General features: G+C 32.9%; 1 protein-coding gene across 1 annotated transcript; it reads left to right on the forward strand.

The window, feature by feature from the left end:
• The first annotated feature begins 10,301 nt into the window (after positions 1-10,301).
• LOC126758700 (uncharacterized) lies at positions 10,302-11,271 on the forward strand. The gene is made up of 2 exons (XM_050473057.1): positions 10,302-10,442; positions 10,508-11,271. Exons 1-2 carry the CDS (start codon positions 10,434-10,436, stop codon positions 11,222-11,224), a joined length of 726 nt encoding a protein of 241 aa, XP_050329014.1. The 5' UTR covers positions 10,302-10,433; the 3' UTR covers positions 11,225-11,271.
• Positions 11,272-23,185: the final 11,914 nt, after the last annotated feature.

The raw sequence follows: 23,185 nt of genomic DNA on the forward strand, positions 1-23,185 counted from the left end.
TGTAATGAACAGATTAGCAAACTTTGAACTTAAGAAATCCACTACAAGGGGGACCAGAAAAATCATATCTTTTAAGAACAAACAAAATTTAGTTTCTCCACGTTTATATGCATATGCCGGGAATATGTTATCCTATATGTACAGACATTGAAAAAAATAGTATTTACTTATAATATACATGCATTAAATCAGAAATTAATAATTCCAAAATTCTCACCAATATATTTATGTGTACGAAGTTACCAATTTGACATACAATGTATGTATTTGCCAACTATACTTAAAACACTACATTCACACAATTAAACACCCACGAATACCGAACTCTAATTGCTAGCAAATGCACGAGCAAATATCCCGACTACCGCATAAGCAACCATTTTGTGACAGCTACAACGAACGGCACGCTTTTGACACAATTTACACTTTTTCAATTGCTTGCTGTATATCAAAATTCTGCTTTTAGCCAGCTTATTTAAAAGTAAAACACATTAATTTGTGAGCTTTTCTTTATTTTAGACATATTAAGTTTTAATTTTCACAAATTATTGAATATTTACTATGCACTGCACTTTACTTTTAGTTAAAATACTTCAACTCATCTTACCGGCACAGATTCGACTGAATTTGAATTTGCTGTTCCTCTTATACTCTCCTTTACTTACTCTCTCACGCATACGTTGAGAAAATCACTAATACACTTCCGCATCCCATACATTTTCTTCCGCATTTATATGTACGTTTATTTCTGACAAGAAGATAAACGAGTTGCGCCATCTAGCGAAATTAGCAATCAATATTTAGGATTATATGTAGTAACATTTCAAATTAAAATTAATAACATGTTTTAACTAGGTAATACAACTTAAAAAAGTGAGTAATCTTATTATACTTATTTATTTCATAAAAATAATAAGTAATTTTAGAAAATATTGTACAATTTCTAAATTAAAAGATGCATGAATCATCCTGTACTACATAACGTACTTCTGGAATGAAAAGGCATAAGGAAACGGAAAAGTAAATGCCAAACGACAGTTGAGATTTGTTAGTGTAAATGTGAATGAGAGATTGACTTGTGGAATCGTAGAGAATTAGTAGATGACAGTTGGATCTTTATTCGCGAATCGTGCTGATGCAATTGTATGTCGGGAGTAAAAAATGTGTTAAATTAATAAAATATAATTAAAAGTAATACAAAAATGTGTGTTATATATAGTGAAAATAAACTGAGAAATATATAAAAATGTGCCCATTGCAATATATGCGTATAGCAAAAACTAAAAAGAAAATGTGACAGTAGGCAAAAGTGAAATTTGTGCGTGTGCCGTACGGCTCTGTGTTTATGTGTGCGTTTCTATCGCGAATTATATTATAATATTCCTTTGCATCAGCGTTTCGAAATTATTATATCTATTATAAAATGTACCATTAATTGAACAGTTTGTATATTTTATGAAAAAGTTGGCAAATTAGTTCATGTTTCATCTTGCAAATTCGGTACATCGTGAGCGGTTCGCATCGTGTATGCTATCGTTCGTATTTGTAATATCATCCTGTACTACATACCGTACTTCTGTTAAAATTTGTTAGTGTAAATGCGAATGAGAGAGTGACTTGTGGAATTGTAGAGAAATAATAGATGACAGTTGGATCTTTATTCGCGAATCGTGCTGATGCAATTGTATGTCGGGAGTGCAAAAAATGTGTTAAATTAATAAAATATAATTAAAAGTAATACAAAAATGTGTGTTATAGTGAAAAGAAAGTGAGAAATATATAAAAATGTGCCCATTGCAATATATGCGTATAGCAAAAAGTAAAAAGAAAATGTGTGCGTTTCTATCGCGAATTATATTATAGTATTCCTTTGCATCAGCGTTTTGAAATTTTTTTAACTACCATAAAATATCACGTTAATTCAACAGTTTGTATATTTTATGAAAAGGTTGGGAAATTAGTTTATATTTCATTTTGCAAATTCGGTACATCGTGTGCGGTTCGTGTCGTGTATGCTATCGTTCGTATTTGTAATATCATCCTGTACTACATACCGTACTTCTGTTAAAATTTGTTAGTGTAAATGCGAATGAGAGAGTGACTTGTGGAATTGTAGAGAAATAATAGATGACAGTTGGATCTTTATTCGCGAATCGTGCTGATGCAATTGTATGTCGGGAGTGCAAAAAATGTGTTAAATTAATAAAATATAATTAAAAGTAATACAAAAATGTGTGTTATACTGAAAATAAAGTGAGAAATATATAAAAATGTGCCCATTGCAATATATGCGTATAGCAAAAAGTGAAAAGAAAATGTGACAGCTGGCAAAAGTAAATAAAAGTAAAATTTGTGCGTGTGCTGTACGCCTCTGTGTTTATTTGTGCGTTTCTATCGCGAATTATATCATAATAATCCTTTACATCAGCGTTTCGAAATTATTATATCTACCACAAAATGTCGCGTTTATTGAATAGTTTGTATATTTTATGAATTGATTGGAAAATTAGTTCATGTTTCATCTTTCAAATTCCGTGCATCGTGTTCGGTTCGCGTCGTGTATGATATCGTTCGTATGTGTAAATTTCGTAAAGTGAGCGTAATAAATGTAAATTGTAGCTGTATTTACATACATGCATATACACATGTGAGTAAATATGTGTACAGGTGAGTGTTTTTATGTGCAAATACCGTTTTATGCGAACATATCTCTATAGAAAATGCATGAACTTTTATATAACCAGAATACACATCTTTGAACCGTACTTGCATACATTTATGTTCATACAGATATTTACTAAATTTGAAATAATATAATATATCTAATTAAAATTGTGCTTATGTTTGAGTGAATTTTTTTTTTTAATTATGTATTATTATTATTCGGCTTAAAATATAAAAATTAGACCTTTTCTATCTGTTTTTTATGAAACAATATCTAAATTCAAATATAGGGTAAAAATATATTTTTTTTGGAGGTATAATGGTTTGGTGATAGTTTCGATCTATGGCGGCGAAGATTTGACTGAACTGTGATTAGTGTCCATTTCTTCCTCTCTTTAATTTATTCTTCTTATCTATTCGCTCTCACCGTTGTTTTTACAAAGGAATAAGGAATCGGAAATGTATTTGTAGCATTGAGCACACACACACACTTATTGCAGCTTCACGGTTTATTTCTTACATTTCGCTTAGAATATAAATGAGGAGCGCCATCTATTGCAATAGAAGACCATTAATTGGTGTTGCAAATATAAAGATATATGATTCACAGTAATTGTATATTATATTACATAATTTTGTGAAAATATGTGTGACATCGGAGTTATAAACAATGTATTAAAAAGTATACAAAAAGTATACTAGTTATAAAAAATATATTAACAAGTATATTGCTTATCGACTTGAACTCTTCTGGATATTATTTCAATTCATACATCCGTTGGTACCCTGTACCACACAGTTTACTACTTTCCTCGACAGATGGTGCCTTAAGCATTCTTCTATTCAAATATTTAGTTCGGTACGTGAAGAAAATGCATAAGGAAACGGAAAAGTAATTATAATATTGCAGTTGTGATTTGCTAGTATGTGAGTGAGAGAATGGCTTGCGAATTTGGGAGAGAGAGGAAATAAATTACAGTTAGATCTTTATTGTCGAATCGTACTGATGCAATAGAATGTCGGGGGGCTCAAAAGTTGTATTAAATTAGTGGAATAATATTCGAATGATATAAAATAAATATGTTAAGAGTGAAAATAATGTGTGGAATATGTATATTAATGTGTGTTCATTTACATAAGCAACAAATGTTTGGCATATTATTAAATATTTAATTTTGAAAATTCGGTATCACGGTGCGGTTCGGTTCGTGTATGCAATCGTTCGTTCGTGTAATGCTTCGTTACAGAAAATATATGTACATATGTGCATAAATTAATAAACATACATATGCAGGTAAGTCTTGATGTATACAAACATACACATACATATGTACATATGTACATACATACATATGTACATATGTACATACATAAAAATGATACATGAAATTTTATAATTTAATTATTATATTTATTATAATATCATTTTTTGCGGCAAATTAACTTACTAAAATATTATATAAAATTAAATATATTTCAGAACTCAAAAATTTTATCGGCCCTGATCGACTAAGAACAAAAAATAACAAAGTTTTAAAATAATCGCACATTAATTGTTTGTCAAAAAATGATCAAAGAATGTTGGATATGTGTATTTTAATACATTTTTTAGAAAAATATTAATGCATATTCAGATGCATTTTTCATTCAGTACGGTTGGTTGTATGTTAAAGAGAAAGATATTTCAATGGCTCGAAATAAGTATTAATTCATTTTCATAAAAAAAAACATTAAATAAACCAAAGAAAAGAGAATCATTATGACTATTGCAAAAAGTTTAATAAATCATCCTAATGTTTTTTTCAACATTTAGCTGATTTGGCAAATTATTTTAATTTGGTTATTTTTCTAGATTAACGTGGAGCAAAACTTTCAATGAAAAAAATAGTCATTCGGGCAATAAAAAATCCCTTTCCCTTTTATATCGGCAATATTTTGTAAGACAATTTTGGTTAAATATATTACAGAGATATACAACGTCGAGCTGTCGATCGGGGAATTTTCATGCTACCTGTAGCAAGTTATTGCAAAAAAAAGCCGTATTATTTATTTAAAGAACAGACTGGCGTATTTGGAATATGTGAGGATGCACATAAATTGAGCAATTACCAAATGGCAAACTGTACTTTTTTCTGGCGAATCGAAGTTTAATATCAAAGATTGAGATGGGATGAAGCTGGTAGGCAGACCGAAGGGACAACGCCTAAATCAACGTTATAAAACAAGCGCGGTGAAACATGGTGGAGACAATGTACTAGTGTGGGGTTGTTTTCCAGGGAATGCAATAGGATAAATTCATCATATAAACAGTAAAATGGACAAATATAAGCATAAAAATATTTCTCAGAATATTAATGCTGCCACATGTTGCAGAAGAAATGGCTTTAAAATGGAGTTATCAACATGACAACGACCAGAAACACACTGCTATTTGTGCAAAACAGTGGTTTGTTGATAACAGGAATGAGTTTTTGAAGCGACTCGCACAATCACCTGATCTCAATCCCATAGAGAACCAATGGTAAATTGTAGATCGAAAAATCAGACTTGAGAATTGTAAAAATAAGGCCGTTTTATACATTCAAGTCAAGGTAGCATGGAAAAGCATTTCCTGAGACACATCAAATAAATTAATTGAGTCCATGCCTAGCCGATGTGCAACTGTATTGAAAAATAAGGGATTCGCAACCAAATATTGAATGACATAAATTTTTCAATCATAAAACCATTTCGTGCTTTTGTTTTGTCGCACATATTTTTGGAGTTTTTCATAAATGGTATTTTATATATTTTTTTAATAAGTTAATTTGTTTAATTTTTACTAATTTTAAAAGAAGAATACATGAACTAATAATACAAATCAATAAAACATCACGTAATGCCTAATTTATGATTTTATCTAGTTAAATACAGACAAGGTAGATTCCGTGCTTTAGTTTTGTCGCACACTGTACATATGTACATATATATTTAAGGGGTAGCATTCATTGAAATCCCAAAAACCGTATTAAAAGAAATTAATCCTACAAACCAGATTAAAAATTAAAAAAAAAATAAATAAAAAAATTTTTACTTTTTTTCTTAAATTTTATAATTTAATTCTTATATTTATTGTAATATAATTTTTTGCGGTTTGGGATTCGAGAGATTTCTAACCAGACAAATCTTTTTCACCGCCAAACACCTTTTATCGGCCCTAAAGATCGACTACGAGAACAAGAAAATGCAAATTTTTTACAAAATGAATCGCTGCATTTTTGTCCAGTTATTAAGTTAAAAAAATAATACATATTAAAATTAAATGTTCTTTTTTTTAATTTTTCGTTTTAAAAAAAAAAAAAATTCAATAAATTAAATTTTTTTAAATAAACTAAATGCCGTTATCTTGATATAAAACATGCAAAAACTCAAATTTAGGGGTTTTTCATGAAGCAGATATACATATTTTCTTCGCAAACCTTTCCAGTAGCGGTGGCTGACTTAACTACTTTCATAGTGGGAATTATATTATATGTATTCCCAAACTGTTCAGAGAAGAGATTATGGAATAATAGTGAGAGCAGAAACTCCAAGCGAGCAACTCGATTTTTTTATGCAATTATTAAGCAAATTAAACACCTGAAAGTATATATGTAATTCGCCAAAATTCTTTCTAAACTAGATTTTTAGCCTCTAAATATAAATATACAAAAGTAATTAAATTTAGACATAATTTTCATACATTTAATTATTGAATTTATTAATCATGAAAAATATTCTTTGAGTATTTGCCGCCTTAGCATAAATACTTTTAGAAACATTTTCTGTGAAGGAGACTAAACTAAATTATCCAACTTTATGCTGCGAACCTATCTAATCAGATCATGAAAACTGTAGCAGTATCAGCAACAGTAGTTTATTGCCCACTTGTTGCAAAAGCCAGCTTGGTCACTCACGTCTCCAGTGAATTTGCTGATTGCATTGCATTATGTGGGCGAGAAAACTGGTACCATTGATGTTTTCAACGTATACATGTACATATATATATGTATATGTACATACATAAATATGTATTATATACATATGTACATATTAATCTATGGAAAAATTTATGTTTCACTAAGTGCTGCTCTATGTACTTCAAAGTCCAATGGTTTTCTTGCAACAGCGGCACACGGTGAAAGGCACATTGCTTACTGGCCACAAATGGTTGCAACCAGTAAGCGGATTTTTGCAATGGCATGAAACCTGCCACCTGTTAAAATCAATTAACTGGAGCAATCTTGCTGATTTTGTGGACTCTGCGGCAAATTTTTTTATATACTGGTATGTATGTATGTACATATATGTTGGACAATGGGCACTAAAGTTGGCTTATGTATGTGTGAGGTTGCTTAACTTTTATTACAGTTACAAATACTGTTTGGAAAATAATTAACATATTAAACTATAATTCTGTTTTAATATCGGAATATTGAAAATCGATACGAAATTTGTGTCGATCATATAATATTCTACTAACACTAAAATTAAATTTGTCAGTTTGTGGCAAAAACGTATACTATACACATATGTGTGTATGTAATTACTGTTATTATGTTGCATGTGGCTTCCTTCTAAGTATATTTTATTATGTGTGACTTGATATGAACCTAACTGTTTGTGGGTTTAAGTTGTTGGCTTTGATTTGCCTCGTGCCGTTGACAGTTCCAGTTTAGATATTTAACTATAAAATATATAATATATCTAAATACCTAGAATATCAGTAAGGCATGCATATTGCGGTTTTATGGTAGATCATTGGTGTTCGTATTAGTACACCATAAACATTTATTGTGGCTATGAAGAGTGTAATATATGACGTTTTGTTAAGTAGGAGAGTTTTATTCTATACTGTCATATACTTCACTGTATGTAAAGCAATGTGTACTTCGCGGCAAATCTGTTATGCTTGCCTTGGTGCGTGGTATTTTGTCCCACTTTTCTTCTTTCAAAGAAATTCCTCAAAAAATTGAACTATGAGGGTGCTAGTATATCTTTCAGAATACTTCTCTTACATTGCGCTAATGTCATTGTTGCCATATGATCCTTAAAATTATAAGAGAGGACTCTTTTACCTTGCGCTGTGACCAATTGTCGTTTAACTCCTGTGATTTATCATCAAAACTTACATTATGAATAACTTCTGATGAATAACTTACAAATCTTTAATATCACCTTCAAAATAGACGTCAGAACTAATACAACGTTGCTTTAACGCTTAATTAAATTTTTTAAATACTTGTTTTATTTTGTAGCGCCGTTTGCTAGATTGTTGGACAGTTTCGTTAGCATATTCATCACGCATGTCTCATCACATGTAATGATAAGTTTGAGGATAGCCTCTCTTTTGTAACCTTTGCTCGACGTCGTTTTTGCAAAAGATTCCAGTATTTCGCTATGGGTGTCGCATTGACCCTCTTTATACACAAAACACTAACCGAAATGATAGTCCTCTGCTATCTGTCCGAGATCAGTACTACGATTTTTTTGTATTATTTTAAAGCTGGACTCTCGACTCGCATTAGGAACGTTTTCGTTGATTTCTCGACCTTCACTGAATCCTTCATGTCATTCAAAGACCTGTGTTCGGGATAAAGTAGACTACCCAAAACACTTCAACATTTCCGTAGCCGTGACGCCTTTGTAAATACAAAAATACAAGATTTCAAGCAAAATCGTTGTTAAATCTTTTTCCAAGGTAAAAATCATCAGACAAACTTTTCGAGAAATTGACATATAGATATCAAACTTGACACGAATATAAAAAAGTCAGTCCAGGTCAAATTTGACTAGATGGAAAATGTTCATTATGATCTAGATCTGATGATTTTGGATATTTTTCTAAATGTATACTATACTAGGGGTTTATGTGTATTACGCGAATTGCTTTCTTTCTTCATTATATATGGAAATACATATGTATATACCTATATATGTAATTAAATATAAGAATTTTTCCAAATCTCTTTGCAAGCGGTTTTATTCAGCTTTGCTTTGAGCTTGTAATTCGATATATTAGTTGTGGATGCCACAACTGACTAATCTTGTGGAATTCCCAACATGGGTATACTAACGATGCGAATATAAGATGTGAAGCACTCCCGCGATTTTGTAATATGTTTTACATTTGTTTCACATCTCTTTGCTATGGTTAATAACTCTTCCGATACGATTAAATAATTACCGACAGCGTCATTGAACTAGTATAGTATAAAGCTACGCTACGAGCTTATTCATATTTATATAACTACTTATTTTTTGCGTGCATAACTAATTCAATATAAATACATATGTATGTATGTTATGTATGTATGAGAAGCACCCTCTCAATAGTTTTTTACACATTTTCTGTGCGTGTGTAAATTTTTTTTTATCTCTCAGTGGGTACTAAAAGAGCGTTAATCATGACAGTGATTTTGCTTGTTTTTGTTTTGCGTGTATCTCAGATGTGTCGCATATATTGAATTACGCAAGGAACTTTTTAGTATATCTATGTATAATATTTACCTTTTGCCATACAGTTTGTGAAGCATACGACTCTGTCCTATGCTACGTTATCCGTTATGAATGCGTAAAGTTCAATAAATCTCTGGTAGAATGTTTCTGTCGAAAATCGTAATACTCGAAAGAGTCATTGGCGACATTACGACATTGCATATTTGACGCGAATCTATTAGTGGTGTTATTTCTTTTCATCCAAAAATGATTTAGTGAACTTCAGGCTTGTCGTCTTTATCTTTGTTTTGTAATAGTTCAAAGATAAAGGAAATTGATTAAGAATTCGAAGAGTTTTTCAGTGAATAATACAAAGAGAGCTTGTAAATGAATTTACAATAGATCGACTCGTCTGGATAATTGATTTATACAACTATCGCATATTTTTATCAAATGTTTTTCGTAGATTGCATTTTATATTTAGCATTCTCTCTCCTCTCTACTTTATCGTAAAGTTTGATACTTTCGATGGTATACATACTCAGAACGTTTTGCCTTACGAGCTCTAATCGTGAGATTGCAACAACTATAGGCATACATTCAATATTGCAAAAGAATAGATAGGAGAATATTTTATCATTTAAATTAGGCTTATCCAACATTTAACACTTGATCAATAATAAATGTAACTAAGAAGTGACTTTCGAATAATTATAAAAAAATTGACCAAAATCTCAAGATATATCAGGTATTGCATACAATAATTCATTTTAAATTTAGATTCGCAGGTCGTGGAGTGTTTATTGTGGGTTTTCTGGGGTAACTGACAATTCTATACAAATATATCTAAGTTACCGAGAAATAATTTTTTGTTTACCTAAATACGCGTGCACATAAATATCAATACCCAAATCAATACCTTTCACTTATTTTCTTTTCTTTACGGATTTTCCATTCCAAAAAAAAACTTTATTGATTTTTCGGTCATTGTTTTCATTCGTAAGGTCACAGGTACTCAATTTATAAAGAGATTTATCTATACATAAATATATTTATGCTGGTATGAGCGTATAATAAACATACTGCTAAAATATAGTCTACTCTCTCAGCTGCATGTCTACAGATGAGAAAATCCTTGTAATTATTATTTTCAAATCTGTGTACACCCTTCCATTATATCGAATAATATCTACCTGTCCTCAAATGTGTAGTATAAAAGCCTTGCAACAGGCATCGACGACCTTAAACATAAATCAACCTTTGACTCGCGTAGTAGTAAACAACTCGTCATTCTTCAACAACTTCTCAACAAAATGCGCGTGGTAAGATTTTTTAACATATAATATGTAAATACATTTTTACTTAAAATAAATATTTTTGCTTACAGCTCATTATATTTTCCTTTAGCCTATTGATGGCATGGGCCAGTCCTTTGCTGAAGAGCAAAGAGCTGTATAGTAAAATAAAAAACCGTATGTTCGGTGTCAACACGGATTGCGGACCCTGTGGCGGCATACACACCGTGCAGCCGATGGCCATGGCCCCAATGCCAAATGTCTACGCAGAGGCATATAATCCGTCGCTACAATTGCACGGCGAGTCTTCGGCTGTTTCAAGCGCTGGCAATGTCTACAATTCTCAAGAATATGCTCCTGGCCGCATGAATCATTTCATGAATGCTAACGGTGTAAGAACGCATAATTTTAGAAGTGATAAACGTCCAGCTCCAGTTTTGAATTACGCCAATAACCATTATGCACAAGTTGAGAATGCCGCTGCAGCTTCCACGGCCGCCAGTCATAGCTCATCTACATTATGGCACCATGAAGAGAACGCGCAAGCTGCAAGTGGAGCACAACAATTGACAGTAACTCATGGTGGTGGTGTTGACACATTTGGAGCTGTACCACCCGTTCCTGCTGGCCCTGTTTGGATTGAAGGTGATCAGTACAATGCATATTCACCTTTGGGTGCAGCTGCAGTAGCGCAATCTGCTTCGTCCGCTTGGAGTCAGCAAAATGGTAACTATGGTCAAAATAACGGACATGGTGGGGCTTTTGCTCATGCCAGTTCTACTTCGTGGAGCTCAAATAATTCTGGCTGAAAGAGTTTTATGTTAAGTTAAGTTTAAAAGCAGAAATTTGTAGAATTGATGGTGTTAAAAACAATAATAATAATAGTTGATAATAATAAAATAACTGTGTACTCGTATTTAATTAACGAAAAGTTCCACATTTATTAAGACAAATCAAATCCGAGTTTATATTTAGCATAAAGCAAACTCTAATCACGTTGTCTTAGATTTAATGGCTCGAAGAAGTGTTTTCTTTTTGCTTATGCTTATAACAAGGGGCTTGCCGTTTGTTATAGAAAACTGCCTTAACTTTATGTGTTTTTCTCCTTATTTTTATTACTAAATCATTCTGGTTGACCGAAGGTGCAGTTTATGTGTGAATTTCAAATAAATATAAAACGATTAGTGCTTCGCAAACATTGACTCCACGCCTAACAGTAACAAGCCTGTGGGTTTCGTTGCAATTTGCGTGCAACATATTTGATTTACATAAATTTATAATAATGTTGCTTTGGTAAACCAAATATAGGAAATATAAATAAGAGTAGACATGATTTACAGGGTCTATCGATTGAGAAGGATAGTTTTCCTCTTTACCTTTTAGTGTGGACAAACATATTTATGAATGAATTCATATATTGTCTAAAAGAAATTTTCTTAATATGAGATGCACTGGGGCTTCGATTTTTGATGATCTTTAGCGATACCAGCGCTACAGGTATGGTGTTTGACTATACAAAAGTGCTCGTAAATCGTGTGTCACTACTTTGATTGATATGTATCTTATAGTTAAGCCCATTTTTCAGCTTGGATTAGCGATGACAGCTCATGCTATAAGATATGTTCTGAGGAGGTAGTCATTTCTTCTTATTAATTCGTGAAATTAATATATCGTCAATTCAAGTCATGTCTGATTCAAATTACTGCAAACTTCTCAAAGGTTCATAATCAATTTCAGTTATTTAAATTTTTTGCTTAATAGATCAGATAATATGTGGTGTATCGACTGAGTTGAAACTCTCAAGGACAGTTTTTTCCCGAACGAGCTTCTATCGATTGTTCAGTAACTTTCACCGATTATAAAGCAGATTTCTGCAGTTATGTCCTCTTTTGATACTGAGTCGTTGGCGAAAACCAAAAACCTCTATTGTACACTAACGGTGTGATAATATCACACAATCTTGGTGGACAATCGACCGGCCCAGATGGTGAAATTATCTACTCACCGAAGTGTTCTGTCAATAAATCCATTGATTGATGCGATGTGGGGGAAGTGGCGCAGTCTTGTTGAAATTAAATATTGCCGGATCATGAGGTTCAATTTTAGGCATCAAATAGTCGGTTATGATAACGGTCGCCATTGACGGTTACATTCTCACTGGCATCAAATTGAATGAAATGGGCCTCATAGCTGAACAAAATTTGGCTCGAAAACGTCGGATCTTCTTGGAACTTAACAAGAGCCACTTTCTCGCTTGAGTAAGTCGAGCGGCTTTAGTTTCTGCACAATATACATATGTTTCGTATGCTTTCAATTTAAGATATCGACGTAAAATGCGGCATGTCGTTCCATACGTCAGTTCGAGTTGCTGCGATCGGCGACCAGAGTCGACTCTTCACGCTCTTCTCGCAGCTACTGCTGGTCTATTCGGTCGAATATTATCCAATAATGAATGCTGGGTCTCAAGATGGGTGATTGTGTTGGGAATAGTACGCTCAGTAGGCCGATTATGTTGATCGGAGCGCGCGAAACACATTCTTTACAGAACGTGAATTATCGTAATAAAGGGGAACGCTTTGTAAACGTTGTCGTAAGTCTTTCCGTTATAAAATGACAAACAATAGTGAACAAAAATAATATGACAGCTTACACGACTCACGCGTGATCTGAAACTGAAATCAAAAACTGGTTATTTGAATTTGTCACCTAAATTTTGAGGTTACTTGAAAAAGTCTAAATACCGAAGATGTAGATCTTTTTATTAACCATCTCACTCTCTTTCCTTTTTCCTCCCTCAGATGGCCTGTAAATTATTTTTTGATTATTTTAACTTTCGCTTCCGATGGGTTTGAATTTTTTGTTTTCTCCCTGGTCTGTCTGTTGTATTTCGATGTCAGAAGAATGCCTGACATTTTCATTTACAAATATGTATGTATGTATGAGTTTTCATGAGAAAAAAAATTTAAATTTTGTTGACCAGTGTAGCTGGTTTGATATATATTTATTTTTTTTTCATTAATGTCATTTTTCAATATCGTCCTGTGAACACAGTAAACTTTTGCTATCGAAAAATTGATGATTTCAAAAAGAACCCCGAATATTTTATAAACGAACTTAGGGTTTGACTTAATTGTAGACTCCGTATTAAATAAACCTTTTGTAGAGGAACTTATCAATTTTGTCATTCAAAGGAAAGATTTTTGTTGAATAATAAATATAAAATTTTTTAGGCGCATTTTATCAGCGGGATATTATAATGACATTCAAAAGCTAAAAATATTGTTGACATTTTATTTTAAAATATACCCGTAATATTATTAAAACTTGTTAACGACTTAAAGGTCGTTTAAAAAAATTATATAAATATTAGAATCATTTGAGATTGAATTTTCATATAATATTTTCCTTAAATAAAAATTATTCGAGTTTTTTTTAATAACTTTTGGAATATAATTTACGGTAGCATACATATTTATCAACTTAAGCTATGACCGAGAAATCCGCCAGTGCTTATATTTTGTCACCTTGTACATAATAGAGTTTTTCACGCAATAACATTTAAAAAACGATATCACAATTTTGTCTAACTTTGTTTTTCTAACTGACAACAACACCATGCATACACTTATACCTTATACAATAACATATGTATATCACATACGTTTGTTTGCAAACAGCCGAAGGTGTGACAATTTATTCGCTTCGCCTTCGCCTGCCACACTTTTGAGTTTTGAGTGTTGCCTCTAAGTCTAGGCCAAGTCGCCTGTCAACTGCATTTGTTGCGCTGGCTTGGGTGAAGTTGAATTTTGGACTTGTTTATATTTGCTGGTGGCAGGCGTCGCCCCTAGGCTCTTTCCTAAACATAACTTGTTGTCTTTTCTCAAATTATGTATTGTTTTTATTTTAGTAGAAAATTTGCATTATAATTTTAGCCCAGGTGAACGTGCGCCAATTTGAATTAAATTTGTTGTTAACGCCTTTGCACTGTTGTTACAAATAGATGTAATGACAGTGATTTGAATTGTTAATATGCGCAAGCGTGCATAATTTTATGAGCCGAGGCAAGCAATATCTTTTGAATATGGCGAAAATGAAGAGTTAGTGTGATTGCTAAGAAAGTAAATATAAAAAAATTGATGGAGGAAGAGATTTTCTTCTATTTTGAAATCAAGGGCATTGTCTCTGTATGTTATATGTAAGACTGTTGGCGAATTGATTTGCAAATTATAGATACTTTTTCTTAATTTACTGTTCAACAAATTCATCCTAGTCGTATAGAATTTGGAAATGTATTATTTATCATGAGCTGAAACCGCAAATCATTAGAAGCCTATCCGTAGGCGAAAGGGCATGCACACTTATTTTCCGACATAGAACACTTTCTATACAAGATCTTGATTTTTTTTTTGATAAGACAGATGGATGGGCAGACGTACATGGTAAAATGGACTCATCTCACCACGTTGGTTATTTATATACATACTATATAAAGAGTGATCCATTTCAATATTCCCTGACTTTTTAAAGAAAAAACAAGAAACTTTAAATTTACTGGGGAATGTTTACATTCGGCTATGTCTTAGATGGTCCTTCCGCTGAGTTCAATTTTCGATGACTCGTTTGAGTATTTCGACTGGTACTTGGCGAATGACATGTGTGATGTTTTGCTCCAAATCCTGAATCGAAGCGGGATTGTCCGCATATACTTTAAACTTAACATATCCCTACAGGAAACGGTGTGATATCACACGATCTTGGTGGCCAATCTACAGGCCCAAAATGTGAAATTATTTGTTCACAGAAGTACTCTCTCAATAAAACTATTGATTGATGCGGTGTGTGGGAAGTAGTGCCGGCATCAAATAGTCGGTTATAATAGGGTGATAATGGTCGCCATTGACGGTTACGTTCTCACCGGCAGCATTTTGAAGAAATATAGAGCGATGATTTCATCGGCCCACAAACTATACCAAACCGTTGTTTGGCCCAAACCGTTGATGAAATGGCAGCTCTTGAATCTCTTCAGGTTCCATTCCATACGTCAGTCCGAGTTGCTGTGAACGACGCCACGGTCTTCGTGTACACTCTCAACTACGGCTCTATATTTTCTCCACTGCATGCTGGACACAGTCTATTTGGTCGAATATTATCCAATAATGAATATTGGGTCTCAAGATGGATGATGGTGTTGCGTATGATACGTTCAGTAGGCCGTTTATGTTGACCATAAATTGAGCGAACCGCGTGAAACATATTCTTTATAGAAAGTGAATTTTTGTAATAAAGTTGAACGATTTGTAAACGTTGTTCAGGTGTAAATCGTTCCATTGATGCAATGCCAAACAATATTGAATAAAAATAACATGACAGCTTGACACGACTCACGTGTGATCTATCAAAAAAAGGCTATTGAAAAAAGTACCTCCATTTGGATCACCTAAGAACTGAAATTTTTAAAAATATTTGTTGACAAGTGTGGGTTTCTAAAAGCTCCATTGAAGGTACCTCTAATGGCATATGTTTATTGGACCTTACAGTAGTCCAACTTGGTTGATTTTTGAACAGCTTTGATAACAATCCTTCCAGGAAGTTTTATGGCTCTACAAAACATTCTATACATAATTATATTAGGCATTACCTGAGGAAAGCTGATTGCTATGGAGGAAAAGCTTCTATTAGGGGTTTCATATAGTCTCATAAAGTTATAAGTTATAACGAACTGATAACATAGCTTTAAGAATTGTAATTGCGTAAACACGATTTTGTATGTAATTATGATATTATGATTTTACGATGCATTAAGACAAGTTGTGAGTCCCCTGTATATAATTTTGATTTTAATCCACAGAACGAGTTATAATTAAAATTTAAATGTCTTAACAATTTGTCTTACGTTATTGTGTTGTTACGTTATGTCAACTAACATAGGCCACTTATGTTAACAACAGAGATAATTTTGTTCGTATGTGCCATTTCTGGTTCTCTCGATCGGCAGTGTTCTTTCCGGTATTTTAACCAACACTAGTAGACATTTATGCTGTTGTTGCTTTATGCTCACAACAGCCGATCTCAACGGCAACACCGGCATACGAGGCATGCCCAGCTGACAAGTGTTGTTTTTACTACACACACACACACACACATGCAAGCATATATGTATGAACATGTATATGAAAACAAGTCGTCGCGTCGGGGTTTTTGCGCCGTCACTTGTGGCAATTGTTTATATTTTCCAATTCCCAACTGACAGTACGATTGCCACTGCCGAAGTAAACGAAAGCAAGCACTCTCTGTGCCGGTGAGCGATTTTAGCGATTCAGTGTTTTGATGATCGTCGTTGTACGACTAAACAATTCTAAAAAAAATTCACACATACATATGTACATATTTATTGACTGGCAATCGCGGATTTGTTGCCACCGGTTTTTCGTTACATTTTAGCCACAAAGCGGTGAATACGAACGCGATCGATTTGATTGATCGCATTTGCGAGTGTGTGTGTGTGCTTGTACGAGCGTTTGTACTTTTGCGCATTGATTGTTATTTGGGCGCGTAAAGCGTTGCGTTCTTGTTGGTGTAAACTATTAAAGAGCCATCATATAAACTTTCTATTGATCGTGCTTGGCGATCGCTGCGTGCGAATTGAAAAATAATTCGTGGAAATAATAAGAAATAAACAGGTGTAAAATGGAAAATTAATAATGTAAATAATTGTTTACATTTAATTTGGTGATCGTACTAAAGAGAAAAATTATTTGTGGTGAAAATTTTGTTTTTGGGTGGATATTAATTTTGAGATAACTATAAATTATTAAAGCATATTTAAAGCTTGAGTAGTTGAAGTAAATGATTTATACGTACATACATATATACAAATATTTTTTTTCATTATGGTGAAAGGGTGCACATGTGTACACCATTAAGTTATAGTACATACCTACATTCCACATATTCACATGTTGTCGCGGAGGTGAAAGTGTGCGAAAGAATTTCTGAAGAGAAATTGTGCAAAAATAATCAAAGTGTAAAGCAAAAAGAGATAAATAAATAAACAAAAAATAATGACGTTGAGGTAATAAATAAAAGTTAATATACTATAAAACAGTGAATTTGAAGTTTAAAAATATAATTGATCCTAATTTATGACAAGGTATTACAAAAAAAACCCAAATTAATGAGAACTATTAACAAAAATTAAATTAACAATTGAAAAAATAAAAAAAAAATTAAAAAATAAGTTATGAAAAATTATTATTGTAATAAGCGAAAAATATAAAAACAGAAAAAATATATAGTGGGTGTTCAAGCTTTCAAAAATTTAATTACAAAATTAACAAAAAATAAGAAAAAACATAATAATAAATACCTACAAAGCTACATACATACGTACATACATAAATACATATGTATATCCACATTCAAAGCTCAAATTTAAACTTGCTGTGACCAAAAGTGAAAATAAAAATACGTGAAAAACAAAAATAATATATACATAAATACATATTTATGTACATACAATTTGATTAAAGTGACGTAAATAAAGAGGTAAAAAAATACAAGAAAATATTTTTTTATCAAAAAAACAAAAAAAAAAATACAAAAAAAAATATTTTTTTTAATTCAATTATTTTTTATTAAAAAAATAATTTTTATAATAAGAAACCTCCCTAAAAAATAATATACTCAGTTGCAGTAAAAGTGTCGTGGTAAATGCAGTTGCTGTCACTTAATTAAATTTGTAACGGTGACAGAAAAAATCATTAAACCGACCAGAATTAATTTCGCCAGCTAGTGACTGTCAACAGGCAATAAAATTAAGCAGAAACATCCTGTTTGCAGGCGATAATGAGACAAGTTATTTGTTGTGGTCAACTTTATTAAATTTTCTCAAAAAGAAAAAAACAAAAAAAAAATCAAGAACGACATTCACAGCAGTCTGCGGTTTAGAACGGATTTAGCAGTCATTTTGTGGTATTAATTCATTTCACACGAAAAAAGGCAAGTAAATTGAAATTACTTTGTTGCAATCGCTCAAATAAAGCGGTTGCTTTGATGGCGACTGTGAGATTGAGTCTGGTTAACTTGAATAAAGAATGGCCACAAGCAAATTTGGCAGATGTTAGTAGGAAGCGGATTGGTAGTGCTGTTATAAGTGGTTGATTACTTCGAGTAAAGAGCTTATATAACAAGAAAAACTGTTAATTTCGGTTGCACTGAAGCAATAATTCCCTTCACACATGCAAAATATTACTAACAAAATCCTTACAGTGAGGTGTCAGTTTGTATGGCTACTATATGCTATAGTAATCTGATCGAAAAATTTTTTTCGGTGCCTTAGACCACGACCCATGCCAAATTTGCTGATGATATCTCGTCAAATGAAAATTTTTTCTGTTTAAGCACTTGATTCAGGTCGTTCACTTTTTATGCCAGCTATATAGTATACCATAGTGGTTCGATATTCGTATATATACAGACGGACGACGGACAGACGGACAAACAGACTTCTAAATCGACTATGCTAGTCATGCTGATTATTTATATATACATATGTATGTATGTACTTTATAGGGTTTCGGAAGTTTCCTTTTAGGTGATACAAACATTTCGGCAAATGTAATATGCCCTATTCAGGGTATAAAAATATACTCTAATAAAAATTTTGCAATAAATAAACTTGCAACAAATAAAATGCAGCAATATTTCAAAATAAATAATTTTGTTGCCATTATGAAATTCCCCTCATACATACGTACAAAATACAAACGCCTTTTCCTCAATCGCTCCTAAAATTCATTTACTTCGGATTCGCCACTTCTTCTCTATTGCAAATAACTCTATTTGGCTTTTCGGGTCAATAAGTAGCGCGGGCAATTGTTGGGAAAGAGCAAGAACAATGTGGAAGTAAGAAGTTAAAATTCTGAAGTAATATTGCAATCTTATAAGGCAATAAGAGAGATAAACGAAAAGCCAAAATAAAGAATTAAAAAAGTAATAAAAGCAAAGACCAAAATAAAAATTCGTAAAGAAAAACACAAAGCTAAAAGAATATCAAAACAAAGAGCTTCTCCTGCGTGTCTGCAATTCGGTAATATTATTTACCAGATGTATGCTAACCACATACATATATGCCTATGTATATATGTACCTCATTACTGCCACTTTCCTGTCCAAAGCAACAAGTTTTCAAAACAAGAATGCCTTACCACAGTGGCTGTTGCGGTTAATTCAATTTGTTGCAGTCGAAATTTATTGCGGCAGAATAATATATTCATACATAAGTGATGTGGGCAAAAGAAAAAGTGATCGTCCACTATGTATCTATTTTGGAATACTATGTTATCGAATTCTGGAATATATTCAAATGCGTTTGTTATCATATTTTTAAGGATATTTCATTGTAATCACTATATTTTTCTTATATTAATGTGGCATATGCGATTGTTATTGCCAATTGTTTTACTTAATTTAAACATACTTCGTTTACTAATGGCGAGAAAGTTGAAAAATATTCGAACTTTCTTTGCCGGGAGATAAGTCATATGTATGTGTGGCATAAATGCACATATATTTGATTTAAAATATAAATCATTGACATAGCAAGCCAATCCACTAACTTTACCTTGAAACAATAGCCAACGCTTTTCCAGAAATAGGTTACTTGAGGAAGTCAGGTGACTTCTGATACGACACTCAGTACTTCATAATCGGTCTTGATTCTCATACTACCTATTTTGATCTTTTAAGATACTTTAGTGACATTTGTCTGGTTCAAATAGAGTATGATTCATTTTCAGCCTATCAAGGAAACAATTATAGCGATATTTTGTATCTTCAATTAATCTTAAAAAATGTCTGTATACTTTCTTTTAAGGCATATAGGTTTGATTAATCTGGTTGGAAATATATATTTTCTTCATTACTTGTCTAGTATTTTTGATAATTATTAAGTTTAGAGTTGAGTTTTACAATGCAATCCATCTGCAATATACATACATATGTAAGTCAGTTGGGAGCCCTAGGATATATCAAAGCTTTCATGGTATCCGACAATAAGCATTTATTTTGTTTTTTCTGTTTATGACTGAGACCGGTTAGTACACTACCACCTGATCAAATCTGACCAGGATTGACCAAAAAACTACATTTTCATGTATATTAATGTAAATATATTTAATTTCATCTTCAGAATAGGTTTTTAACAAACATGACAAACACATGCCAATGCTTAATCAAAATTTCCATACACTTGTTATAGGCCTGGGTGAGTTTTCAGTGGCTTCAGCAAATTTAGATTTTTTCGGTTATGGTTCATTTTTGCAGCGCCATTCGCTAGATTGTTGGACAGTTTCGACGTACAAGCATCAAGTCAAGCATCTCTTTTACGGCCTCTACATGACGTCGTTTTTTCAAATGACTTAGGTTTTTTGGCACGAGTCTGGCATTGGGATGCTTCATATCCAAAAGATTAACCAAATTGAATTGAGTCGATCCATAAGAGACGTTGAGATGTTCTGCTATCTGTCTGAGGTCAACATGATGATTTTGAGTTACTGTTTAAAAGACGTGGCTGGACGACTCTCATAAAGCAAGTTATCAATGACTCACATTTTAGACTGAATGCTATGTGCCACATAAATACTTGTGTTCGCGATAAAGTAAACTCCTAAGTTCTGCAACCTTTTTAATAATTTTTTAGTCCTGATTCCATTGGAAGCACAAAATTACAAGAAAACTCGTCGATTAAGTTTTTCCATGGAAAGCCCTTCGCATCGTAAACAAACAGCTGCCAAACATACACTAATTGACATATGGAGATCAAACTCAGTTTTGCGAATTTTGTAATTAAAAAATTTTGGATTAAAAAAATTAAAATGAAATTTTGTGGTTGACTTAAACTTCACATGAGCGTTAAATATTTAGTAAAGGCAAGAAAAAACGTTAACTTCGGCTGCACCGAAGCTAATATTCGTTTAGTAACTATGTGTCCAGTTTGTATGGAAGCTATATGCTATAGTAATCCGATCTGAACAATTTTTTCGGATATTATATTATTATCTTAAGCAGTAATCCATGTAAAATTTTGTGAAGATACCACGTCAAATGCGAAAGTTTTCCATACAAGTCCTTGATTCCGATCGTTCAGTTTGTATGGCAGCTATATGTTATAGTGGTCCGATATCGGCAGTTCCGACAAATGAGCAGCTTCTTGAAGAGAAAATGACGTTCGCAAAATTTCAAAACGATATCTTAAAAACTGAGGGACAAATTCGTATATATACAGAAAGACGGACGGACGCACAGACATACAGACGGACATGGCTAAATCGACTCAGCTCAACATACTAATCATTTATATATATACTTTATAGGGTCTCCGACGCTTCCGTCTGGGGTGTTACAAACTTCGTGACAAACTTAATATACCCTGTTCAGGGTATAAATATTTATCGATTTAGTTTGCGCGCGTAGTTTAAATGAAGTAATCCGAGTCAAATTTAATTAGATAGTAGTAATGAGCCAATAGTACTAGTTATAGTTCAAGAAGCCTATTTTTGGAGTATCGAATCTTTGGTTTCTGCGCGTAAATCAAATTTGATCAGATGGTATTGTATTGTATTTGAGACCGGTTGAAAGGTTATCATATGAACTAACGAAATGTCGGTCTAAATAGCTCGAAGTATCGTTGAATATTCACTATGTTTCCATATAATAAGTCTTGACTGATCTTTGTTAATTTTGATCCGTGTTTGAATCCTTCACGGAATGGCGTAGGTCCCACTTCTTGCGTAACCCCCTTAACGTGTTTGGAGTACGAACTCAACATGTAGGCATTCACACCAAACTGGAAAAAAAATTGTCCAAACATTTTGTAATATACCGTTACATTGATACTCGAAACCGCCCAAGTGTTTTACGCAGCGTTAAAACCCGCTGTTATTAATTAAGTAAAACCGTAAGAGCCTTGTTGGAAAATAATTAGACACAATTGTTAATTGGAAATTTCTGTAATGTTTAAGCACTTTTAATTAAATCTGAAACAACTGTGTAACCAACAAAAACAAAAGCAAAAACAAAGTGCATACAATGGATACTCATATTAAATCACTTTTTGACGCCACATTTATTTACCGCTAATGGAGAGAAAAGAAATGCGTTGCAGCGAACATTGACAGCGGCGTTGCAGCGGTACAATGAACGCCTTGATAAGCTAGCGCATAGCTGCGACGAGTCTACGGGCTTATGAGGAGCTACGGGTGCCAGCAACAATATATCATATAATTGTAGCAAATTCAATGTCACTGCATGCTTCCTGTGTGCGTGTATGTGTGTGTGTGAAGTGAGAAAGTCGCAGAATTGTAAAATGAGCTTTTCAAATCCTACATTTTCTTTTTGTTTTTCTATGTATGTTGCTGCATGCAAGGTTTTTGGCCGTCTGGGATTTCAAAGCGTGAATGGAGTTAAATGCGGTTAGACCGCTTGTTGACTGTTGACAGCTTTTTCTGTGTTCGTGTGTATGTATTTGTTTGTGTTTCTGTGACAAACGCACTTTCCAGTTTTAATTATCAACGTTGCACGCATCGCTCAATAACACAGCCAGCTATGGAAAGTGGCAATTTCAGCGCTTGCTGTTCGCGCAGGCGCGCCTTATCGCCGACGCGCGCTCACATAAATTTGCAATTTACATATATGTATGTATGCATATATACAACATACTTATATGTATATTGGTTAATAAAAATTGATGAAAGCTATGCAAATTAAAACAG

Source organism: Bactrocera neohumeralis, chromosome 5 (genome assembly GCF_024586455.1).
Source record: "Bactrocera neohumeralis isolate Rockhampton chromosome 5, APGP_CSIRO_Bneo_wtdbg2-racon-allhic-juicebox.fasta_v2, whole genome shotgun sequence".
NCBI lineage: Eukaryota > Metazoa > Arthropoda > Insecta > Diptera > Tephritidae > Bactrocera > Bactrocera neohumeralis.